Raw genomic sequence first — 26,647 nt, forward strand, 5'->3', positions numbered from 1 at the left:
TAAGATAAGCAAGATTGGAGGATGAGAAGATTTGGTGTTTAGACTATTAATTTTGAGAGGTATATTCGACACACATGCCCAATGGTGTCATTTGATAAGGTCAATATTCTGCTCTGGGTTCTAGGGAGCAGTCAGAGACAGAAATGCAGACTTGAGAATAATCAGTATACAAGAAGACTTTAAAGCCATAGGACAGGATAAGGTCACTTAACGTAAAAAAAATCTCCTAGGGGTTGTGTGTTGATAAAGAAATGGGCCAAGTATTGATGTCTGGGCACTCCAAAACTCCAAGCTGAGAACACAAAGAGGAGGAGCAAAGGAGCCTGACAAAGAGCTACCAGGGAGGTAGGAGCAAAACCAGGAGGCAGAACTTTCAGAAACCAAGAGTCCATGTGCTACAAGGAGGAGAGGTTAGATGATTGTGTTGAAGGCTGAGCAGTCAGAATTCTATCTCAAACTCTGAACTGCATTAACAAATGTTTATTGGACACTGACTATACAAATATTATGCCAAGCACTCTAGGGAATGGTAACAAGAGACACATTTAGAGACCTAGAAAATAAAACCTCTAGATCAGCGTTTATTATACTACCCATAAAGGCCTACAGCAGCATCCATTTATCACTGAAAATCTGTGTGTGTGTGTGTTGTGTGTGTGTCTATGTGTGTCTGTGTATTACTCTATTAATAGGTACCAAAAAATTTTAAGAATACGTGATTTGGAATTGAGAGGAATCATCTAGTAATAGTCTTGGTCAAGATAGAAGGATAGTAACATAAGATCCATGTTTGGAGGGTTTATGTGGGATGGTGTTGGATGGGTGACCTGGCCGACCTGAAATTTGCTCTGGAGGGCTTGGGGCAGGAATGGCATTTCAAAGACAGTGCAGCCCTTCCTCAGAGCTCTGGCTTGCAATTTATATGTTTTGCAGGGAAGCCAACACAATTCTATGTAGGCAATGTTCGGGATAAGTGATAACAGAAATTTCTTTACTTAATTGTGATTAATGATGTTACCTAAGCCAGGAGGGTAACTAGTTAGCTGTAAAATATAAAACTAAAATTGCAAGAGCAATCTTTACTTACTCTTTGAGTGATTTCTATGGAAAAGCATTTAAAGAGCTTTTTCTTGAATGCCAAAGGCCTGCAAGATGTGTAGATGGCAGAATAATTTTGAGAGATTATTGTGTTTCTTCTCTGTATTTTTTCCTTCTCCCCATCTCAAGCTGGGAGTCGGACTCTTGGTATTTCTTTGCCTCAGAATTTTGTATAGGTGACAAGCACAAGTTGAAAAGCTGCTTGCAGACAGATCCGTCTGGGCTATGGCAAGTGCACGTGTGTGTCTTTGTGTGTGTGTGTGATTGTGTGTGTGTGTGTGTGTGTAAGCCTAAAGTCACTGAAAAGGTTGTAAAGCCTGACATAGAAGCTGTGAGGAAAATAATGTAGGCACAGATGAAGGGCACTCGATAGCAATCAGTATAGCCCAATCATAGACCACAAGAAAGGCCCACAATGCTTTGTTGTAATAAGACTCTAGGACCTTGGCACAACTCTGGAAGTTTGAGAAAAGGCTTAATCATGACTGCAATTGAATTTCCCATTGGGATTCAATTAAATTAAAAATGAATATGTTATTATTTGAGTTAGTTTGTATACTAACTCAGTAATTTTTATGTTCAGTGATTTTATACACAATCGTATTAAGTAGAAATCATTAACATATAAATATAGAATACAACAAATTACAAATATACAATACTTACGGCCAGGCAGGGTCTGTGTAGATATCCAATTTGAAGCATTGCCATAGCCAGCATTGGTGCTGGCAGCCACTTGGAATCTATACCATCTAAATTTCTTTAATCCATATACTGTCTCTTCAGTTAGATCAGCTTCATAGAGGTATTGAATTTTTTGATATTCAACACATTCTTCAGATCCCCATTCTCTGCATTTTTGAGCCCGAAGTTGAGTGGTAATCTTATAATTTTGGAAGTAGCCAAGGATAGTGTCAGGTCTCATCCATGTCAATGTTGCACTAGTTGACTGAACATTAGAAAAAGCAATATTTGTGGGAACACTGGGAACTAAAAATTAAAGAGAAAAAATTAAAAACAATTGGAATTACCAAACATTTTGTGAACAGAAGGAAGAAATGGGATTTTAACATACTCTTTTATTATGCACCCAGTGGAGATCTCCCTAATCACAACTGGGCTTAGATTAATGTCCACATACTTAATAAGCAGAACCTTAAGGTGATATTTCAGGGACCACTGGTTCAAAAGGGCAGAGGACAAAACTATTGTGGTTTTTTTAATTCCTAATTTTGTTCTCAAATTCTATTATTAGTGGCTTATATAAACTTACTTTGGTTTCATATATAAACGCTGGCACAAAAGAAAACTGCATGCTCATACAATCCTAAGTACTTCCCTAGGTGTGCTCTGAGCTTTTAATATCTAGCTCCTGTGAAAGAAATTTTTTATTTTTAAATGTCTAGATAGACAGAAATACATCTTATATATAGTAAATGTTGATTATAAAACAATTTTAAGTAAACAAAATTATTAAATGAATTGACAATTTATATGATTAGTTGATTTTTATTTTATCTTGCATATATTTAAAATTAACAAAACCTTTTCTAGAACATCATCCAGCACACCAATATTAATACAGAGACTAAGGTATCTGCATATCACCTATAATCACATATTCCTACTTAGAGTCACTTATTAGATTTGATACTAAGCATTGGTTTGCTAAATGCATACCATGGGTCAGGCTCTGAGCTTGGTGTTAGAGATTCAAGATACATAAGGATCACGTCTTATTTTCAAGAAATAGCCATTTATTGGATAAGTATCGTCATGTGTTACATAACGATGTTTCAGTCCATGACACTCCTCATATATGATGGTGGTACAAGATTAGTACCATGTAGCCTAGGTGTGTAGTAGGCTATACCATCTAGGTTTGTGTAAGGACACTCTATGATGTTCATGCAATGACGAAATTGCCTAATGATGCCTTTCTCAGAATGGATCCTCGTCATTAAGCGATGCATGACTGTAATATAAGCATGTCATGGTTAGAAATATGAAACAGCAATGACTAAGTGGTGTGGGCACTTTCTTCCACCATGCTTTTCTCTGTATATGTGCAAGGGCCTTTGCTTAGAAGGTTGAGATAGAGAGAACGATAACAATGACTTGCATAAAAATTACATAATTCATAAAAACTATATGTTGATATTCACACTTAAAAGTAAGAAAATTAATAAATATTTAGAAAACTCATTGATTCTTAAACATATCTTATTAATTCAACATTCAATAAATATCTAACGAGCACCTAATTTGTGCCAGGTACTATTGTAGGTGCTCAGAATACAATGAACAAAACAGACAATAGTCCCTGCCCTAGTGAAATTTATATTCAGGGGGTGTTATATACAATAAAAGTATAAATACGTATTACATATAGTATTTTGGAAGATTATCAGTGTTATAGAGAAAAATAAAGAAGGGAAGGACAGAGGGTTCCAGGGATATTGAAATTTTAAATTGAGTAGTCAGAGAAGGACTCACTGATTGAAGACATGAAGTTCCTGATAAAGGTGGGAACTAGCCAGCTGAATATTTGGGGAAAGAACATTCCCAACAAAGGAAAACGCATGAGTAAAGGCCCTAATTTGGAAGCATATCTGGTATATTTGAAGAATAACAAGGCCAGTGTGGCTAGTAGGAGTCGAGGTCTGAGAAGAAATACCGAAGGCTAGATTGTATACAACATTGCAGCACATTGTTGTGACTTTCCTTTGAGCAGAGAAGTGACAGGTTCTAACATATGTTTTCACAGAATCACTCTAGCTACTGTGTTGAGAATAGACTAAAGAGAGACAAGAGGGAAGACTGGCAGAGTAATTAGTAGGCTATTGCAATGCTAACACAGGAGATCACGACGGCCCGGACAAGAATGGCAGTATCAGAAGCGAAAGGAGAAGCATTCAGATTCTGAATATAATTTGAGGATGAGCTGACAGGATTTGCTGATGTGTGACATGTGGAGTGTGAGAGAAAGAGAGGAGTAGAGGAAAGCTCTCAAGTCTTTGGAGTGAGCACACAGAAAGATGAAGCTGCTATTGACCAAGAGCAGAATGGTTACGGAAGGAGTAAGCTTTGGGAGAAAGACTAAGAATTTATTTTGAGTATGTCAACCTTGAAACGCCTATCAGGCACTCAGAAGAAGATGTCAAATTATAGGTGGATGCATGAGTCTGGAGTTCTGTAGAGAGGGCTGGACTTGAGTTAAAATTTGGATTTCCTCTTAATTTTACTAAATTATCTACTGATCTATTGCTTATATACTTGCCTAAATCTGGAAGAGAAGAGAAAATCTAATGCAATGGAAAACCAGTAGTTTTCATATGTTTTAAAGCCATATGATCAGATTGAATTACTCTGTTTTCAAATACTAATATTTATCATCAAATATTACTACATTCAATTGAACATTAACCTTTAAAGTAGCTTTGCAAACAGAACACTTGATACACTACTGACAACACACTCCATTTTTATCTTTAGTTATATATAAAAGCAATTAGAAAAAAAGTTATTTTTAAGGAAAATTTACTGTTATAGAAGAAGTTTTAGAATTGGCTAAAAAGGAGAATTTCCATAATTTTTTCAAATCCCTCAGCCACTATATTTGAACTCAGACCACTGGAAAATACGACACATTTTCAAAATATTCTAACACAAAGCAGAGTACTATGACAGGTTTGGGGGGTTCAGGAAAAGTTTTAAGAGAAAAGGTGGCATGTGAAATGGGATTTCACTGACTGTAAAGGTAGAGATCCGGGAAGAGGGGCTAATGTGATCTAAGTTGAGTTGGGCTACGGCTTATTACCCATGTTGCCCATAGCAAACAGAAATGCTGCACAACAGCCTGGCACATGCTGACAGTTTATGAGGCAATGGAAGCTACCCAGTTGTCAGAAAGAGATGTTCAGAAGTACACTTTATCAAGTCCAGTCTGGTAATTGCACAACAGGAAAAGGGACAAATTCATAGACCACTTATTTGTTCAGGAAAGAAGAAATACAATGGTAGCAATAGGAAAGAAGTCAATTTTTAGATCTATTTTGGTAGTTGACTCCATGGAACAAGTAAATGAATCAGAAGATTGCAGAATCTCAGAATCTGAAGGAAGTTTAGAGATAATCTTGGTCAACTTGTCTTTTTATGTCTGACCTTTACGTCAGGCAGATGTCCCCCAAGATTCCTGGGACCTGAACACACCTTCTTCCAGCTTTTCAATCAAACACAGATATAGGAACTGACGTAAAGGAATTTTGCAGCTGTAACTAAGAATCCAAATCAGTTTACCTAAAAATAGGGGGAGATTTTCCAGTGGGCCTGACTTTATAACATGAGTCCTTAAAGCAGAGAGTTTTCTTTGGCTAGTTACAAAAGGATAAGTAAGATATTCAAAGCAAGAGATGGATTCAATGTACAAAAATTTCTCCATTGCTGGCTTTGAAGAAGGAGGGGCCACATGATAAAGAATTCAGGACATCTCTAGAAGCTGAGAGCAGCCTTTGGCTAAGAGTCAGTCAAGAAATGGGGGTCTCAGTCCTGTAAGAAACTGAATTCTGCCACAACCATGTGAGCATGGAAGAGGACCTGAGCTCCCCAGGAGAATACAGCTGACTGACATCTTAATGTTAGCTTGTGAGACTCGGTAGGGACTCCAGGTGCAGCACGCCCAGACCCACAGACCTCTGAGCTAATAAATGGGTGTTGTTTTAAGCGACTAAGTTTGTAACAGTTTGTGATATAACAATAGAAAACTAACATAACTTCCCTCTACAAAATGACCAATCTTTACTTATCTAGCTCCTGCTTAAATATATAGAGCAAAGGGAAACTCAAAGTCTTGAGGGGTTTTATTTTAAAATTTATTTCCAGATAGCTCTATGAGTTTGTACAGCATTCATTATTTTGAACCGATATCTACCTTCCTATAAATCCTAGTTCTCCACTGAAAACTCACCTCACATAGCCCTTGGTCAATTTTCAGCTCCACTTCACTCCAACAATTATACCAAAAATCTAGAAAGGTTTTGATTCTGCATTCATATCAATAAAAAAAGATTGAGCAATTACTCCAAAATATGTATGCTTATTTATATATTATATACACATATAAATGTCAATCTACATATTATATTGTGTCTCTGAGGGTGTAGATAAATGACAAAATAGGCATTTAATAATAAATATTTTTATTTATTTATTATTTAATAAATATTTTTGTATGTATGAACAAGTGAATAAGAATGTATAACAGGGGACTTGATTTAGACAGATGGTTAGGAAAGGCTTCCCTGATGAAGAATAATTTCATCAGAGACCTGAAGGATAAGAAGTAGCTTCCCAGGTGAAAAACATCAGCATGTGTTAAGACCCTGAGGGAGAAGAGAGAGTGGCACCTTGGAAACACTTCAAGAAGGCTGCTGGGTCCACAAGGAGATGGATAGGAAGACAGCAAGTTGGAGATGTAGGCCTGAATCAGATAATGTTGAGCATTCTCGACTGGATTCAAGATTGTTAGTTTTATCTCAAATGCAGTGGGGATACTTGAGAAGCTTTACATTGACTTCTCATTGCATTAAAATGTAGACTCTGCTCTTTGCCCATGAAAGCCAGGGAGTATAGTTTAGACATTTCCCTTTCTTTAGAGTCCATCACCAGCGACCCCTTCCATGTTTCAATTTCCTTTACTAGGGTTTACTAAGCAACTAGAGGTGGGGGAAAAAGGGATGCATTAGCTGTCCAATGAACTGGAGAAGGCAGAAAAGGTTGCCCTTTTCCCTTCCCGGTAGGAGGGATGACTAGATGCTCACGGCTCTAGGACCAACTTTTTTTTCCCCTCCAGATTTCAGGAAAGAAGATTTTAATGGCAAACTTTGTTATACAGTAAAACTTTTCAGCAGATTAATATTGATTCACAGGGGGCCGCCCCGTGGCTTGGCGGTTAGGTGCGCGTGCTCTGCTACTGGTGGCCCGGGTTCAGATCCCGGGTCCGCACCGACGCACCACTTGTCGGGCCATGCTGAGGCGGCATCCCACAAACAGCAACTAGAAGGATGTGCAACTGCGACATACAGCTGTCTACTGGGGCTTTGGGGAGAAAAAGGGGAAAAAAAGGAGGAGGATTGGCAATAGATGTTGGCTCAGGGCTGGTCTTCCTCAGCAAAAAGAGGACGATTGGCATGGATGTTAGCTCAGGGCTGATCTTCCTCACACACACACAAAAATATTGGTTCACAGACTCTAATATTCTCCAAATAAGTGTTGCAGAGAAGAGAAGGTCTAAATCGGATAGTACTTTAACTTGACAAAGAAATGAGGCCCCTGCAGGAGTTATTTTTAACCCGGCTAAAGGAAGAGTAACAATTGCAGTTTCCTTTCCATGTGACAGGCACAGTGACGGGCCTTACATAGACCCCAGTGTCTGGCACATATGGGCACTCAATAAAAGTTGACTATGTGAATAAATTATGGTTCACTGAAACAGTCCTTTGGTTTTAATGTGGCACAACATTTTCAATCAAATGTATTTCGAAAGATGAACCAGAAATAAATCGAATCTGAGGCCAAATATATAGTATAACTCACAGACAATTTTTTTTAACAAGGCTACCTCAGAGGCACTCACAGATGACCAGCAGTAACCCTCATTTATATCCAGTATCTTCTCTTTTGATGAACTGTGTGTTGAACTAGACTATTTCAAGGCAACTGCCCTATTGAATTACAGATACAGAAAGGATTACACTCATTTTAGCATGGAGAATCAGATTTCCATTCTTTAAGAATGACTAAAAACCTCAAACTTTTTCTATCCACAGATGGTACTAATTTGAACACATCATTCCATGCTTCCTGGAGTAATCACGCAGCTTGCTTAGATTTTCTAAACATGACTGAACTGTGATGAAGCGATCAACATTCACTGCCAAGGTATTCTGTAAATTACATTTTTATTCATAAATTATTCTTATCAGTGAAATACTTTCATCATGGTTGAAATGAACGTCTGTAGATCTATACAAGTGAAATTTGTTACAGGTTTAAATGCATGACAGTTTTTAGTGACTATTTAGTGGATTCCAATTAGAAGATGAAAATGTGTGTAAAATGTAATTATTCTCTAAACTTCTGAATATCAGTTATTAGAAGTTGCCAACCTCTCATGATAGGATTTGGATGGTAGTTTGTATTGACTTATCACTGAGTTGGTTAAATATACTAACATGGAAGACCAAGTTTCCTTAATTCTTTATTTATGACTATATATTTTTATCTTCAATCACAGATGTACTCTTTTTTAAGCAAAACAGATGTCTGAAAATTTATATTTATAAATTTTATTTATAAAACAAAAGTATCAACACAATCTTTCCTAGTTTGTTACGAATATTTTTGTCTCTACTAATTTTAAATAGTCTATAATCCTTTTAGAAAAACAAGGTACAAATATATGATCTGAACACACAGACATAAAATTACAGTTTACTAACAGTAACATAGTATGATCAATATAAAAATAGAAATTTCTGCAAAATTGAGTGCAAAGAAAATTTCAACATGCTAGATATAAATTTTGCACTAACTTGAGTTTAATCCACAGCATTTACTGGACATTCATATTGAGTGGTGTGGGCTAGTTACAAGTCTTAGGTTACAAGCTCCCTTTCATACATATATGAAAAGTAATTCAGCTAATAGAAACCACTACAAATAGGAGATGTCAAAAGGAAAAGCTCAATGGAGGGAGAAGATCTGGGAACTGTAATTTGAAGGAACAACTGAGGATTAGTAGAGATGTGGAAGAAAAGATGTTTAAGTAGATTGAATATGGGGAGAGACATAAAAGTGGCAATAAAATGTTTGTCAAGGGCTGGGAAGTATATTAGACTGGAGAATAGAAAGTCTAAGGAATTAATAAGAATAAAAGGGGGGGGCCATCAAGTGTGTTATTGAAATGCACTGAAAGCTTGAGAGATGAGTTTAGATGACTACTGAAGGCAATAGAAAACAACCAACAGAAATTAATTGCTAATGCACAAACTTAAAGAAAAGCCTGGGTCTCCATACAGCTAGTTTTTAGGAAAAGGTAAATTTGATAGAAACTGGTTAGATATTGTATACATGCAATACAATGCAGATTACAATGATAACAAAGAATAATTAGGAATGGAGCTAAAAGAAAAGGCAAATAATATTGGCAGAAGGTGATGATTTATTGGGCAGAGAGGAAATAGGAGTAAAACAAATGTAATGAACCCACGATGTACGTTAATAGATAAAATCTGCACTGCACACTTCCTAGAGGGAGGCTATGATTTAGCTCTGAGTGTTACAGCAAATAATATAAAGGAAGAAAATCAAGATTGTAAATCTCTGTGACCATAAATAAAGACAAATTAAATGAAGAAGAAAATTGCAATAATCTCTGGTACTGAGATCCAGGATATATTTCTCCCCAGAAAATCACATAAACAGGGTACCATGTAATTTAATGAACAATGTCCTCAACAACATCCTTACATAGCAAATACTAAGTATGTTTAACTTGGCTTTTCTTTCTTATAACGCCTTTCAGTGTGGGTGGGTGGAATAACGATCAAACACGTTTTTATAAAACTCTCTCTTCAGAGGTTCTAATTATTCAGTTCTGGTACACTTCTCTCAGGCAGTCTGGCTTAATATAGAGATAGATTTTAGAGTAGCTGGACCAAAATTTACCAAAATATGCTACATAAACCTGATTTTAGGTGATACTACAAAGCTCAGAATATGGATTGACACACTCTTAACAGTGTGTCAAATTAAATCATCTTAAAATATTCCATTTGCATAAAAGAGAATTGAGAAAGTATCTTTAGGCAAGATTAAGATTTCCTAAAATTTTTTTAAAGCATCTGTCCTAATGCATGTATAGATAGAGAATTGGGGACCCAAAATTCTATGGAATTTTGGGTCCCCAATATCCATAGCTGTAATAATATTAATTTTTAAACTAAGCATTATTGAACACATAACTTATATATAAAATTATCTCAGTAAAACTTCTGGGGAAAAAAAGGTCATTTTATTATTATTATTATTTGCAGAATAATACAAGGAAAATAGGTTATGCATGTTCTATTTGGAGGCAATATGAGTTGATTTCTTTCATAGAGTCATTAGTTTGACAGCTCTATATAGCATGTCATCTCATGAGACTATCTATCAAAAATGACAACTTTGATTTAAAATAGTTTATCTGAAGCAGTACTTAGGGGAGTAATTATATAGCAGAGTTAATTGTCTATTAAGACTACTCCTACAACACCTGGAGACTAAATTGAACCATTGACATTGATGAAGAAATGGAAAGACATGAGTAAATAAAATATTAGTTTCATATTTTATTAGCATGGATAAATAGAGATGCCTTGGGAAGAGAAGCTTAGGTGAGCAAAGAGCTGAGGAAAAACCAATTTTGGATAAATATGTATATATAAGCTCTGAAACCATGAGAGTGAGTGAACATTTAAAGGACATTTATAATGATAGACTAGAAGATGATGAACCGAGCCTCTGTCAAGTCAATAGTTAATGGACAGTGAAGTAGAATAGGAAAAAGTCATAAAAAACTCCATTAAGCCAATAATGTCTGGCACATATTGATACTTAAAAAATATTTGTTTAACAAAAGTGAGTAAGTGAACAAACAAACGGATAGATGCATGGGCGAATGCATAGATTTCAAGAAGAAAGTGTCACCAATACTGTCACCAGTGTTGATTGATAAATAAGTGTCACCAATGCTGATTGTAATCAAATGCTACTCAAAACCATTCCTCTTTTCTAAGGACTGTGGCTGTGTAGAAAACCTTGATAGATTAAAATATACAAAAGGAGTCCTGGATCTAAAGTTTGGGGAAAGCTCTATAAGCAAGAGAGAAGAATTTGAATTTTTCAGGGATTCCATGAAAGACAGAGAGAATGAAAGGAGAGATGGAAGGAGAAACAATCACTGGAAGAGAAAGGATCAAAGGATGGAGGGAGACTGGGGACTCTGTGAAATAAAGTAGCCAATAGAAAAATCTTTGATTGCCAAAATATTTGTAAGAACAAAAATATCTACTGTTTAATTTAAAGTCATGTATATTATTACAGTGTAAACCCCTTTTCTATTTACTTATCACAAAATGTCCAGTAAGGTTATTGTACAAAAAGATGCTCAGTGTGACTAGAATTGTCAAAATCATGCAAAAAATAATTTTGCAGAAGCAGCCAGAAATTTATATCAAAATATTCCAGTGCTCAAACATAATAAGTTTGGGGGATCTGTTCTAATGATGCCAGAATAGCTTATATCTGATTAATCCTCCTGTAAATAAGCAATTATGAACTCTGGAGGGATGAGAAAACAGCTTTTGGCTTGAGGTGTCAGAAAATGGGACAGAGGACTGCCAGAGTAGTTGAAAGAGGAAGAAGCCACAGAGGGGTTAGACCCAAATTCTGGGTCTAAACTGTCCTGAAATTCTTAGCTAATCTCTTAATTATACATGTATGAAGGACATGCTAAGGGAGCGCAGTGCAAAGCAACAGATGAAAAACTGAAATGTGAGTTGCTTCACAATGCATGGGAAACAGAATTTGGAGTTTGAATCCTACCAAACTAATGGAGTGGTAAACAGCTCAGGCCTCATATTAAAATCCCAAAAGGGCCATACATTTACTTACTCTAAATCCCAGGATTAAGGAATTCTCTCAGTAAATAAGGGTGAAAACAAAACTACACATTCACAAAATTATCATCCAGTAATTTAATGGTCTGTTAGAATAAAAGCCAACACTCTTCAGAAGAAGGTAACAAAATCCAGAGTTTCTGCAAAACATCAGCAACAATGTCCAATATAAGTTTAAAAATTAGTAGGCAGGCAGGAACATTACTAGTGACAGGAAAATGTGACTCATAGTGAAGAGGAAAAAGTGTTCAATAGAAAGAGATCACAGGATAACTCAGGAGTAGGAATTAGCAGAAAGTGTATTTAAAGAAGCAATTATAAGTATTTTATTTGACTTAATGGAATACACTGTCATAATTAGAATGCAAATGAGGAATTTCAGCAGAGAAATAAAAATGATGAAACAGAACTAAATGAAAATCCTTGAGTTTAAAAGTACAATATCTGAAATAAAAAATTAATTTGATTTATTTAACACAGATTAAAGGTGGCAGAATACAGAGTCAATGAACTTGATGACACACCAATAGAACTCCAATCTGAAGAACAGAGAAAAAATAGTGAAAAAATTTAATAAAGCCTCAGTCACTTAAGGGATGAGATCAAAAGGTATGTAATTGGAGTCCCAGAAGAATAGAATAGAGGAGGGCAGAAAAATATTTGAAAAAATAATAGCCAAATCTTTCTCAAACTTTTGAAAAATATTAATTTACCAATACAAAAAACTAAATGAATTCACAGCAAAATAAACACAAGAAAAACCACTATTGTCAAACTGCTTAAAAATAAAGATAAAAAAACCTTCAAAAGTGTCAGAAAAAATAACATATTTCACACACAAGAGCTAGTGATATAAATAGCAGCTAACATCTCATCAGAAAAAAATGAGTACTAGAAGACAAAGGAATGATATCTTCAAAGTGAAAAATATTGGGAGGGTGGGAAACTGTCAACACAGAATTTGATATTCAGAGAAAAATATCCTTCAAAAGTGGAAACAAAATGAATCTATTTATAAAAGAAGTAAAATCTCAGAGAATTTGATGCTAGCATAACTGCACTAGAAGAAATTCTAAAGGAAGTTCTTTAGCTGAAAGGGAAATGACACTAGATGAAACTCATAACTACTGGAATAAATGAAGAACACCACAAACAATAATTATATGTGAAAGATATGTGATCCCTTCTTAATTTATTTAAATTTCAACTGGCTTTGTAAGTAAAAATAATAAAATAATTTGTGGGGTTTACAATGTACATAGATGTAAATTAATTAGAATATATAGATGTCAAATGCATGAGAACAGCAGCACAAAGTATGGCGAAATATATGGAATTGTACTTTTACAAAGTTCATATATTTTATGTGAAGTTGTACAATATTAATATAAGTACATATTACAAACTAAGAAATCATATTGCAATCTATTGAGCAACAATTAAAAATAATAAAACAAGAAAGTATAGATAAAAATCCAATAAAGGAATTCAAATAGAAGGCTAAAACTATTCAATTAATCCAAAGGAAGGCAAGAAAGAAAGAACAGATGAGCTAAAAAAGAGATAGGACAAACAGAAAACAAATAGCAAACAGCAGAACTAAACTCAACTAAATTAATAATGGCTTTAAATATAAATAGATTAAATGCTCCATTGAAAAGGCAGAGATTGTCAGACAAGATAAAAATGCAAGACTCAATTATATGCTGTCCACAAAGGACATACATTGCTGTCCACCAGACACAGAGTTTAAATATGACACAAATAATTCAAAAGTAAGGTTAGAAAAAGATATACAATGCAAACAGTAAACTAAACAGAGTGTGTCTATATTAATATCAGACAAAAGAACCTTTAAGACAAGAAGCGTTCCCAAAAATGAGTTTATAATGATTAAATAGTCAGTTAAGAAGTGAAAACAATCATAAATATATATGTGCTTAATAAAAAACTTTGAAGTACATAAACCAAATACTGACATAACTGAAAGAAGAAATGGACAAATCCACAATCATAGTGGGATATTTTAACATTCTCCTCTCAATAATTGATAGAATAATTAGGCTGAAAAGTGGTAACGATATAGATCTGCAAAACATCAACCATACTGAACTAATACATAGAACATTATGGTCAACAACTGAAGAATATACACTGTTTTCAAGTGTGCATGTAAGAACATTCAACAAGAGAAATCATATGCTGAGCCATAGAAAATGTCTCAACAAATTTTTAAAAACTAAGTCTTGCACATATATTCTTTGGCAATAATGGTGATAAATTAAAAATTGATGACATGAAGATATGTAGAAAAGTCCCAAATATTTAGAAATTAAACATACTTTCAAATAATCATGGCTCAAAGAAGAAATTACAAAGGAAATTAGAAAATATTTTCATCTGAAAGTAAAAAATCAAAATTTATGATATATGATATTAGAAGAGTTATAGCTATAAATGATTATATTTGAAAAGAAGTTTTTTTTTTTTTTTTTTTGGCAAAGAAGATTCACTCTGAGCTAACATCTGTGCCAGTCTTCCTCTATTTTGTATGTGGGTCGTCGCCACAGCATGGCTGACGAGTGGTGTAGGTCCATGCCTGGGATCCAAAGCCACGAACCCAGGCCACCAAAGCAGAGCATGCTGGACTTAACCACCACACCACAGGGCCGGCCCCAGGTAGAAAGTTTTAAAATCATTATTCTAAGGGAAATGTGCCAGACACAGAAAGATAAATACTGCATGATCTCATTTATGTGTGGAATCTAAAAAAGCAAACTCATACAAACAGAGTAGAATGGTGGTTGCCAGGAGCGATGGGTGGGGAAAATAGTGGGATGTTGGTCAAAGGGTACCAACCTTCAGTTATAAGAACAAGTTTTGGATAGCAAATGCACAGCATGGTGACTATAGTTAATAATGCCGGGGCAGGCCTCGTGGCTTAGCAGTTAGGGGCGCACGCTCCACTACTGGCGGCCTGGGTTCGGATCCCGGATGCGCACCGACGCACCGCTTCTCCAGCCATGCTGAGGCCGTGTCCCACGTACAGCAACTAGAAGGATGTGCAACTATGACATACAACTACCTACTGGGGCTTTGGGGGAAAAATAAAAGGAGGAGGATTGGCAACAGATGTTAGCTCAGAGCTGGTCTTCCTCAGCAAAAAGAGGAGGATTAGATGGATGTTAGCTCAGGGCTGATCTTCCTCACAAAATAAATAAATAAATAAATAATGACGTATTATATACTTGAAATTTGCTAAGTGAGTAGATCATAAGTGTTTTCACCACACACACTAAAAAAGGTAAACATGTGAGGTCATGAATAGGTTAATTAGCTTGATTGAAGGAATAATTTCGCAATGTATATGTAGATCAAAACATCACGTTGTACACCTTAAATATATACAGTGTTTACTTGTTAATCTTACCTCAATAAAGCTGAGGGAAAAAAGACAGAAAGCAAAGGCAAAAATAAAAAATTATGATCTATATTTTCACCATAAGAAGACAGAAAAATAAGAAAACATTAAAACTAAAATATTTAGAAGGAAGGAAATAATAAAGATTAAGAGCCAATAAAATGGAAAACAGTAAACAATACAGAACATAAACTCAAAAGTTGGTTCTTTGGAAAAATTAATAAAATTCATAAAAACTTATCGAGCCGTATATAAAATGATAATACATCTGACCAAGTGTGGTCTGCCCCAGGAATGTACATTTTATTTAACATTCAAAAATAAATCATGTGATTTACCATAGTAACAGAATAAAAGAGAAACAAAGCATATGATCATGGACATCTACAGAAATTCTACAGCGAACATTGTACAAAATGGTGAAGGACTGATGCTTCCCCTTAAGACTGGGAACAACGCAAGGATGTCTGCTTTTACCATTCCTGTTTAATATCATATCAGAGAGTCTAGCTAGTGCAATAAGGTAAGGGAAAAAAGTCACAGAGTTTAGAAAGAAAGAGATAAAAATGACTTTAATTGTAGATGAAATGATATTTTTAATGTAGAAAATTCTAAAGGAACATATAAAAAAATCCTTCTAGGTCTAATAAGTGAATGTAGCAGTTGTAGAATACAATATCAATATACAAAATCAATTGTATTTCTGTATTCTACATCAAACTGGTCACTAAAATTAGAACAATTCTATTTAGAATAACAAATTACATTAAATGCTTAGGAATAATTTCAACAAAAGACACGCAAAATTCATTTGCTGGAAACTAGAAAGCCCTGTTGAAAGATATTAGGGTCTAAAAAGGGAGAAATACACCATGTTTATGAATTAGATAACTCAGTATTGTTAACATGTCAATGCTCCCCAAATGCACGTATAGATTCAATGCAATCCCAATGAAAATGTCAAAGATTTTTTTGTAAAAATTGACAAGGTGATTCTAATCATAAAATTTACACGGAAATGCAAACAACCAAAATAGCAAAACAATCTTGAAAAAGAACACATTTGTAGCACTTACATTACCTGATTTCAAGATTTGTTACAAAGCTATAGTAATCAACACAGTGTCTTATTGTCAGAAAGGTAGACAAATAAATCAATAGAAGAGAATATATTCCAGAAATAGATTCAGGTACTTAGGGTCAACTGATTTTTGACTAAGCTACCAAGGCAATTCAATAGGGAAAAGGAAAGTCTTTAAACAAATAGTTTTGGAAGAATTAAATAAATATATGACAAAAATGAACTTTAAATCATATCTCATCCTACACACATACACAAAATTCGAGATGAATCACGGACATAAACATAAAAGCTAAAACTATAAAATTTCTAGAATAAAATACAAGATACTATCTTTATGGTCTTGAAGTAGACAATACTTCTTAGGACACAAAATACAACAACGTGAAATTAAAAATTGCTAATTTGCATTTCATCAAAATTAAAATCACCTGCTCATCCAAAGGTACCATTAATGAAATAGAAAGTTAAGTCATTAACTAAGAAATAATATTTGTTATCTAATAAAGGACTTGTATTCAAAATATGTAAAGAATTCCTATAACTCAATACTAAAAAAATGACTCAATAAAAAATAGGCTAGGGGCCAGCCCGGTGGCGCAGGCGGTTAAGTGCGCACGTTCCGCTGCGGCGGCCCGGGGTTCGCCGGTTCGGATCCCGGGTGCGCACTGACGCACCGCTTGTTAGGCCATGCTGTGGCGGCGTCCCATATAAAGTAAAGGAAAATTGGCATGGATGTTAGCCCAGGGCCAGTCTTCCTCAGCAAAAAAGAGGAGGATTGGCATTGGATGTTAGCTCAGGGCTGGTCCTCCTCACAAAAAAAAAAAAAAAAAAAATAGGCTAAAGACTTGAACAAAAACTCCCCAAAAGAAGATAGGACAACCCTCACTTTGCACATTGCAATATGCTTGAATTTCTGTTTCTATGGTTTAATTAAATAACACCTGTCTGCCCAAAACAAGGGTTAAAATTTGTTCCCATTGTATGTTAACTATGAGTACTTGCATAAAGTAAACTTCACTGCTACCTCTTTTGTCCACAAAACTGCTACATAAATAACAAAAGTACATGATAATCTGTGGCCAATCGTTGCCACTTCTTTCAAAGCCTATCATTGGTTGGTCACTGTTGTCATTGTGCATGTTATTTAGTTTATGCACAGGCAGCAAAGTGTGCAGGTATATTGCCTCCTTGTCTCCCATGTGCATATGTCCCATGCCCAACAAAGATGATAGCAAAGCAACAAAAGTGATAACGCTGGAAGTAAAATTTGGATCAAACATAAATGGAGTTTTAGAACAAACAGGTAACCATGGGAACGTTGACATTGCTGCCATTTAAGAAACTTTAGATACGCAGCCAGAGGAGCTTAGTGAAAACAAACATGGATATAAATGAGAAAAGTGGTTGTGATGAAAAGAACAAAGGATGATGTCTCAGAAGAAGTAACACCAACAAAAAACTTCACATTACGGGAACTCTTGGAGATATTTCATGACACTGAAAGTATAAAGGATAAAATGTTGGGAGCTGATCCAAACTTTGAAGGAAGGGTAAAAATTCTCCAAGTCATAGGAAAGATGCTCTTTCTGTATCATGAGATAAACAATGAGAAAAAGAAAGAAACCACTTGATAATTTTTTTACAAAGAAACTGAACACTTTAATTCTCAATATTTCTAATGTTTTAAATTACAGTGTACTAAATAAATACTGTTTTTATTATTTTTTCATTTTCCTATATATTTGTAACTGACAGTAAAAGAGTTTTTAATGTAGTGACAAAAATTTTGAAGATCATGGAACAGTCATAATTTTCCCCATTGATTATTAAGATTGCTTTGCATGGATTCAGCTTTACAGTCATTTTTATGGTCTCACACCACCATGTACAGCAAAGACTGCAGGTATATGAAGGGTCAACACCACGTTAAATGATTTAACATCATTAATCACCACTGAAAGGAGAATTAAACTTACAATGAGATAGAAATTCTTTTACACCAACCAGAATATCTAAAATTAAAAAGACTGATAACACCAAGTTTTGCTGATACTGAGAATTAATTAGAACTCTCGTACATTGCTGTTGGGTATGTATTTAAAATAGTATAACCACTTTAGAAAACTGTCGGTTTCTTGAACAGGTAAACAAGCATCTAGACTATGACCCAGCAATTCCACAAAAAAGATTTATACAAAAATATCTATAGCAATTTTATTCATAACACGCAGTTTGGAACAATCCACATGTCCATCAAAAGAAAACAAACACACATAACAGGATATTCATAGGATGGAAAATGACTCAGCAATAGAAGAGAACAAATTACCGAAACCCTCAACAACATGAGTTTCACGATTTTGTTGAAAGAAATAGACCAGACATAAAAGAGTATAGATAGCTCAAGAAAAACTGAAGCTAACGTATGTTGAATGAAATCAGGGCAGTGGTTGCCTTGGCGAGTGGGTGTCCAAGGAAACTTTCTGTGGGAGATGGAGATGTTCTATATGTTGTTGAGTGGTGGTTACAGAGGTGTATTTGTGAAAACTCCCTGAATTGTATACTTAACTTCTGTGCATTTCACTGTATACAAAATAATTACCCATAAGTAGAAAATATAAAAACACGAAAAGAAAAAAGCTTTCCGGGGCCCGCCCGGTGGTATAGTGGTTAAGTTCGCACGTTCTGGGCGTGGACCTACTCACTGCTCATCAAGCCATGCTGAGGCGGCATCCCATATAGAAGAGCCACAACTCTACAACCATGATACACAACTATGTACGGGGCTTTGGGGAGAAAAAAGAAAAGAGAGGAAGACTGGAAACAGATGTTAGCACAGGGCCAACCTTCCTCCAAAAAAAAAAAAAACCTTTCTCATAAAAACGTAGCAATAATATTCAAAATAAGTCATATAGTACATTTATATAGAAATTTAAAATACCAGACACTAATACTTTCTAGCTAATAGTTTATAAATCTAGACATTCGTGAAAAAAAGAATCATGAGCTTTATTGTATTTCTCATATATCCATACTAGAAAAGAAGCCTTACAGATTAGCCCAAGTATGTCAAAAACGACTCTCAACTATCTTTTAGTAACTGTTTAATCTGCAGGCAATGTTCCTGACAGTACTTATGAGAACAGCATTCTATTCAGCTTTCAGGAAGTGTGTCTTATACAGTTAATCATTTCTCTGCAATAACATCCTCAATGCAAACTTAGTTTTAAATTTCAAGTCTAAACTCTAAAAATGTTAGACCACTTATACGTAACAAATATTAATGTAGTTGCATTTAAAAAATTACAAAATGGGGTATTGGTTTTTAAAAATGCCTACCTAAAGTAGGTTAATTTAATTAGTACAAACTTCAGAAAATTGGGCTACTGATTTTTAATGTATCCTTTCATTGCTATCAATTTCATTATTGTGATCCACAAAGAGCAATATTCATCATCTTTCTAACATTGCAAATTGTTTTTAAAGTAATAATTCTTCATAATAAGTTATCCAGGCACAGAACTAATGGGTGATTTATTCAAGGTTACAGTGAATAATAGGTAGTGAAAATCCAAATTACAACGATAACATTAATATACTAAGAAATGTTACTCTATTTCAATTTTGTGTTTAATCTTATACTGGCTGCTCTTTTTGTATATCTTATGTTTATAAAATAGCTTCCTTCCCAAAAGTTGCATTACTGTTACCATGAAACTTGTAACATCTGAAATTCACTGAGTTGAGGTTAATAATTTGCAAAACCTTCTAATTGTTCAAAGCCTTTTCTTTATATTCATATTGCATTGATTTTTATATTGAGTCTAAGTTAACGTAACATCATTTAGGAAATTACGCTATTATTAAAACTCATTTACTTTACATTTCAGAGTTTTTACACAATTAGTAAATGTTTTTCCATGGCATTTATAAACTCATACAAACAACAGGCACATTCCTGAAGCTTTCAAGTACTATCGTTACCAGAAAGAAAGAAGAGGGCTTTTGCATGCACACACACATGCTTAATTTACTTAAAAAGGGAAGTAAAAGAGAATAAGAAAAAAAATGAGGGGGGAGATGGGGGAGGTTGATATGTAAAGGCTGTTAGGAAAAGTATCAGCTACAGCTGCATAGGACAGGAATGGAAAATAGGGTAATAAGATATGCCCCAGTTCCTAAATAAGTTAATAAAAATGCTGCTTGAAGAACAGCTGGCTTTAGCTGGAGCTGGGAGGAAGGAAAGAGTGGCTGCTTGGAGTCCACTTAATGAAAGTATTAGAGCATCAATGGGGTCGGGAGAATTATGCAGAATAACCCACGTTCATTTTTTACAAAAGGAATTACATTTAAAAGGACTTTTAAATTTATAATTTAGAATTTGATACCTAAGACAATTTCATAATAGCAAACATTACACTTTTGGAACTGGTCCAGGGTAAAAAATGTGATATGTGTCTAGGAACTTTAAACATTTCCCAGAATGGCTTCAGTATTTTACAGACCTTATATTAACTCACAATATTTTTAGTTTTACAGGTTAAGCACATATTTGACAATAGAAATTTACTGTTCCTGAATTTTATCCATATTTAGACAAAAGCACATATATACTCACATTATAAATATATCTGCACAAATTAATGAGGAAATTTGTATAATGGACCTGACTTTCCCCACTCCACAATGACTCTATTTAGCTACTGTGAAATAATGGAAGAAAACTATTGTAATTCCAATGAACAGAATGATTTGTTTAATTTCTAAGTTAAGGTGGGCATCACAATACAGTAGTAAGAGTTCTGCTAATAATTAGCTGTAGCACACTTAGTAAACACTTCACCTCTGTGCTTCATTTCTTATGTCTGCAAAATGAAATGGCTGAATGAGGTTATCTCTGAGATCCAATAAAGATCTAAAATTATATCTAAAGATCTAAAATTTAAAAGCACAAGAAATAAATTTGTTTCATCATACTCTTCCCAATAGTCCCTAGCACATGTATTAAATATGTATTAAATAACTTGATGTTAAATAGATGGACAAAAAGGGTACCATATGTGATATTAAAACTATCCCCACAATATCTGAAGAACGTGAAAACACCAATGAGTAAAGATACATGCACCCCTCTGTTCATTGCAGCATTATTCCCAATAGCCAAGATGTGGAAGCAACCTGAGTGCCCATCAAGGGAAGAATGGATAAAGAAGATGTGGTATTTATACACAATGGAATACTACTTAGCCATAAGAAACGATGAAATCCAGCCATTTGTGACAACATGGATGAACATTGAGTGTATTATGCAAAGTGAAATAAGTCAGAGGGAGAAGGTCAAATACCATATGATCTCCTTCATTAAGTAGTAGATAATAACAACAACAAACAAACACATAGAGACAGAGACTGGATTGGTGCTTACCAGAGGGGAAGGGGGGAGGGAGGGGGTGAAAGGGATAATTAGCACATGTGTGTGGTGATGGATTGTAATTAGTATTTGGGTGGTGAACATGAGAACATGATGTAATCCTTGTAGAAATAGAAGTATAATGATGTACACCTGAAATTTATACAAAGTTATAAACCAATGTTACCACAATAAACCATTTCGAATATTTAAGAAAAAAACTATCCCCACGGATGAACTTCTGCCTTGAGGAAGATGGAGTAGATGTATTCTCCCTATTCCTCCCACTAAGCACAACTAAAACTGTGGACGTTAAATATAAAACAAATACAAAAAGACTCTGAAAGGTGGAGAGAGGAAGGCAGAGCTACTAGGGAACTCAGGACCCAAGGAACAACACAGTGGTGAGTTTCCTGGGTTTTCTTTTTGCCTCATATACCCAGAAGCCAGAAATCTGGAAATGCCAATTAGCTCAGACAAAAGAAGCCCCAGGAAAAGCCTGCTTTCTCTAGCCCCCAAAACAGTGCAGCCTAGCAAGACAGAAAACTTTTAGACAAGAACAGCTCTATCCAAAAACCATGGAAGAACTGTGGCCCCACTCCCTCTCATGACAACAAAAGTCAAATTGGGAACCTAGTCTTCTGCCCTCACTAGGCAGTAATGAGGCACCCCAACCATCCTTGAGACGATAAAGTCAGGGAAGGCAAAACAGGGAGCTAGAGCTTTCACCCTTTCTAGAGCTAACAAGATCCCTCCACCATGTCAGTGAAGAACAAATGGGGAGCAGTAATGAGGCATTCCTACTCTTTCCAGCCAGGGCCAGGATGCCTCCTCAGTGGAGGCCTAGTGGGATGCCCTCTGTTCCACGCTCACCCAGCATCCTCCCCTGGGGTGTCCACAGAGGCTGAGTGGGGAACCTGGATTTCTACACCCACCTGGCAGTTGCCCTTCCTTTCCCTACCAGAGTGGTATCAAAGGAAACCATTACAAATGTAATGTCTTTAATAGTTATAAGGCTATTCAAATAATGTATTTCATATTTCATATTAGGTGAGCTGTGGTAGTGTGCTTTTTGTAGAATAAGTTTATTTCATCCAAAATTTATTTGTGTAGAGTTGTTAGGAATAATACTAACATAATAATACTTATTACCCCTTTGATGGCTGCAGTGTCTATAGTGGTTTCTTTCCTAAATATTGATAATTTTTGTCTTCTCTTTTTTTTCTTTGTCAGGCTTGCTAGAGGTTTGTCAATTTTATCTTTTCAAAGAACCAGCTCTTTGTTTCATTGACTTTTCCTACTGTTTTCCTGTTTTCAATTTCATTGATTTCTGTTCTTGTTTTTATTATTCTCTTCCTTCAGTACGCTTTAAGTTTATCTTCCTTTTGTTTCTCCAGACTCTAGTAGAGGGGAGGAGGAACTTAGATTATGGACCTGAGATGCTTCCTCTTTTCCAGTGTATGCATTCAGTGCTATAAATTTGCCTCTCTTCACTGCTTTAACTGTGTTCTGCACATTTTAGTATATCATATTTTCATTTCATATCAATTCATTTCAATACATTTTAGTTTACAATACTTTATTTCTTTCAAGAATTCTTTTTTGACAAATGGATTATTTAGAAGTACCACTTTCATTTTTTTGCTGAGGAAGACCGGCTCTGAGCTAACATCTATTGCCAATCCTCCTCCTTTTGTTTTTTTTTTCCCCAAAGCCCCAGTAGACAGTTGTATGTCATAGTTGCACATCCTTCTAGTCGCTGCACTTGGGACGTGGCCTCAGCATGGCCAGAGAAGTGGTGCGTCGGTGTGCGCCCGGGATCCGAACCCGGGCCGCCAGCAGCGGAGTGCGCGCACTTAACCGCTAAGCCATGGGGCCGGCCCAGAAGTACCACTTTTTGCAACTAGTTTGATATCACATTTCAGCTCCAAGATTGCATCCTGAGAGCACTTAAACATAATTTTAAAACTTCCCCAAAATAGATCTCCATGCCCAGATAGTTCCACCGGAGGATTCTACCAAATGTTTAAAGAAGAATTAACACTAATTCTACACAATCTCTTCCAGAAATTAGAATAAATTCATATGATGAAGCTAGTATTACTCTGATACCAAAATTAGGAAAAGATGGTGAAAAAAAACCCCTACCAAACTATAGACTAATATCCCTCGTGAATATAGATGCAAAAATTCTTAACAAAATGTTAGCAAGTAGAAATCAGTGGTATATAAAAAGAAGTACACCCCATCAACAAAACAAAAAGACAACCTACTGAATGGGAGAAGATATTTGCAAATGATATATCTGATAAGGGGTTAATATCCAAAACACATATAATTAACTCATACAACTCAATATCAAAAAACTAAACAGATTAAAAAATTGGCAGAGGACCTGAATAGACATTTTTCCAAAGAAGACATACAGATGGACAACAGACACATAAATAGATACTCAACATCACTAACCATCAGGGAAATGCAAATCAAAACTACAGTGAGATATCACCCCACATCTGTCAGAATGGCTATTATCAAAAAGACAAGAAATAACAAGCGTTGGTGAGGATGTGGAGAAAAGGGAACCTTTGTGCACTGTTGGTAGGAATGTAAATTGGTGCAGCCACTATGAAAACAGTATGAGGTGTTCCCTCAAAAATTAAAAGTAGAACTACCATAGGATCCAGTGTATTTACCCAAAGAAAAAAAAACACTAATTCAAAAAGATATATGCATCCTTATGTGCATCGCGGCATTATTTACAGTAGCCAAGATATGGAAGCAACCTAAGTATCCATCAACAGATGAATGGATAAAGAAGATGTAGCACATATAAACAATGGAATATTACTCAGCCATAAAAAAGAATGAAATCTTACCATTTGCGACAACACAGATGGATCGTGCGAGTATTAGGCTAAGTCAGTCAGAGAAAGAGAAATACTGTATGATTTCACTTACATGTGGAATCTAAAAAACAAAACAAACAAACAAAACAAAACAGAAACAGACTCATAGATACAGAGAACAAACTGATGGTTGCCAGAGGAGAGGGAGTGGAGCGTTGGGTGAAATAGGTGAAGGCGATTAAGAGGTACCAATTTCCAGTTATAAAATGAATGTCATGGGGATGTAATGTGCAGCATAAGAAATATAGTCAACAATATTGTAATAACTCTGTATGGTGACATATGGTTACTAGACTTACTGTGATGATCATTTTGTAATGTATATAAAGGTCGTGTCACTATGTTGTATACCTGAAACTAACATAATATTGTATGTCAACTGTTCTTCAAGAAAAAAAAAGGAAGTACATCATGATCAATAGGGGCTGATTCAAGAGACCAAAGGATTTTCAATATTAGAAAATCAATCAAAGTAATCCACCATATTAGTAAGCTAAAAAAGAAAATCACGTGAACACATCAATCAACAAACACACAAAGCATTTATATTACGCTCCTGAAATGACAAAATTACAGAAAATGGAGAACAAATTAGCGGTTGTCAGAGGGTTAAGATGAGAGCAGGTACAAGAAGGGTGGACAGGAACTGGGTGTGGCCATAAAAAGGCAACAGGAGGGATTATTCTTACGGAAATGTTCCCTATTTTGATTGCATCAATATAAATACGGTGGTTGTGATATTATACTATAGCTGTACAGGATGTTACCATCGAGGGAAGGTGAATAAAGGGAACACAGGATCTCTCTGTATTATTTCTTACAACTGCATGTGAATCTACAACTATCTCAAAATAAAAAGTTTAATTAAAAAAATATATCCCAGAACACTCACCTTTCTTATATATTGTACCAAATAATGGTCTAAAAATAATTGTGTGGCTGAAAGTTTCTACTTCAGGCACTCAAAGTACGCATATTGAGTGTTTAATGTGAGCCTATCACTCTCCTAGGCTTGTGCATTGATTGACTGATTGACTGAATCATCCTTCATAACATATTTGGTGAGTATCACTGTATGCCAGACACTTTTCTGGGCACTGAAAACAGGTGTCAACTACGCAAAGAAAAATCCCTGTCTTCATGGAGTATATCCATAGACAATGACACATATAATAGAGAAAAGTAAATCAGGAAAGGGGTGCAGAAAATTCTAACTGGGAGGAGGTTCAATCATAAATAAGTCAGATCCTCTTTGAAGAGGTGGCATTTGAGGATAAATTTCAAAATATGGAGGAGGAGACATACATGTAAGTAGGGAAGAGAATGCCGGGTTGAAAAAGGGCCCTGTGGGCCATTCAAATGACTGTGGATTTTATCCTTTGTGGCCTGGGAGGCTCAGTAAATAAGTAATGAACAAATTCTTCTCCATCTAAAGAGATGACTGCAAGGTTTTAGGAAAATAGCCAAAAAACAATCACTATTTTTAGAGTTACTTATGTTGTTTCTCACTCTGAATTGAGCGGAGTTCCCAATTTTCCATTATATTATATCCAAACTTCTGCTAGAATCATGCAAAACTAAGAACAGAGTAAGGTCCACTTTAGTTATTCAACCTCCCCTGCTACACTCTTTCCAACACAATGCCCTCTGCTCTAGTCGGGCTTCCATCTCAGCCTGCCCCCTTGTATTACATATTACTTTCCAATTCCTTTACATTCAAAGTAAAGGAATATTACATTCCTTTATTCCCCTGTGTGTTTTCTTGGAATTCCTATTTACTCCCTTTTATCCATTAATCTCACTATTTTCATGAATAGTGATGGTGGCACAGTGTGGCTTACCATGAGTGCTTTAGCCCACCCATAATCTTCAAATCTCCCTCACTCCCACCATCCAAGTTAGCTCAAATAAAAAAAATGTTCTTTGATAAGTACAACTGACATTTTCTCATAGTATATTGAGGAGCAACAATCAAAAATGTTTTTAAAACTTGGCTACTTTATT

The 26,647-nt window shown here is 35.4% G+C and overlaps 1 protein-coding gene across 1 annotated transcript in view; it reads right to left on the bottom strand.

Moving 5' to 3' along the window:
- Window positions 1-26,647, bottom strand: part of PTPRQ (protein tyrosine phosphatase receptor type Q) — a 201,341-nt gene that overhangs the window by 92,631 nt on the left and 82,063 nt on the right. Inside the window, exon 26 of the mRNA XM_058568724.1 lies at window positions 1,765-2,088. Within this exon, the coding sequence (XP_058424707.1) occupies window positions 1,765-2,088 (324 nt within the window). The remainder of the gene's footprint in view (window positions 1-1,764; window positions 2,089-26,647) is intronic.

The sequence above is a fragment of the Diceros bicornis genome, chromosome 25 (assembly GCF_020826845.1).
Source record: "Diceros bicornis minor isolate mBicDic1 chromosome 25, mDicBic1.mat.cur, whole genome shotgun sequence".
In the NCBI taxonomy this organism is placed as follows: domain Eukaryota; kingdom Metazoa; phylum Chordata; class Mammalia; order Perissodactyla; family Rhinocerotidae; genus Diceros; species Diceros bicornis.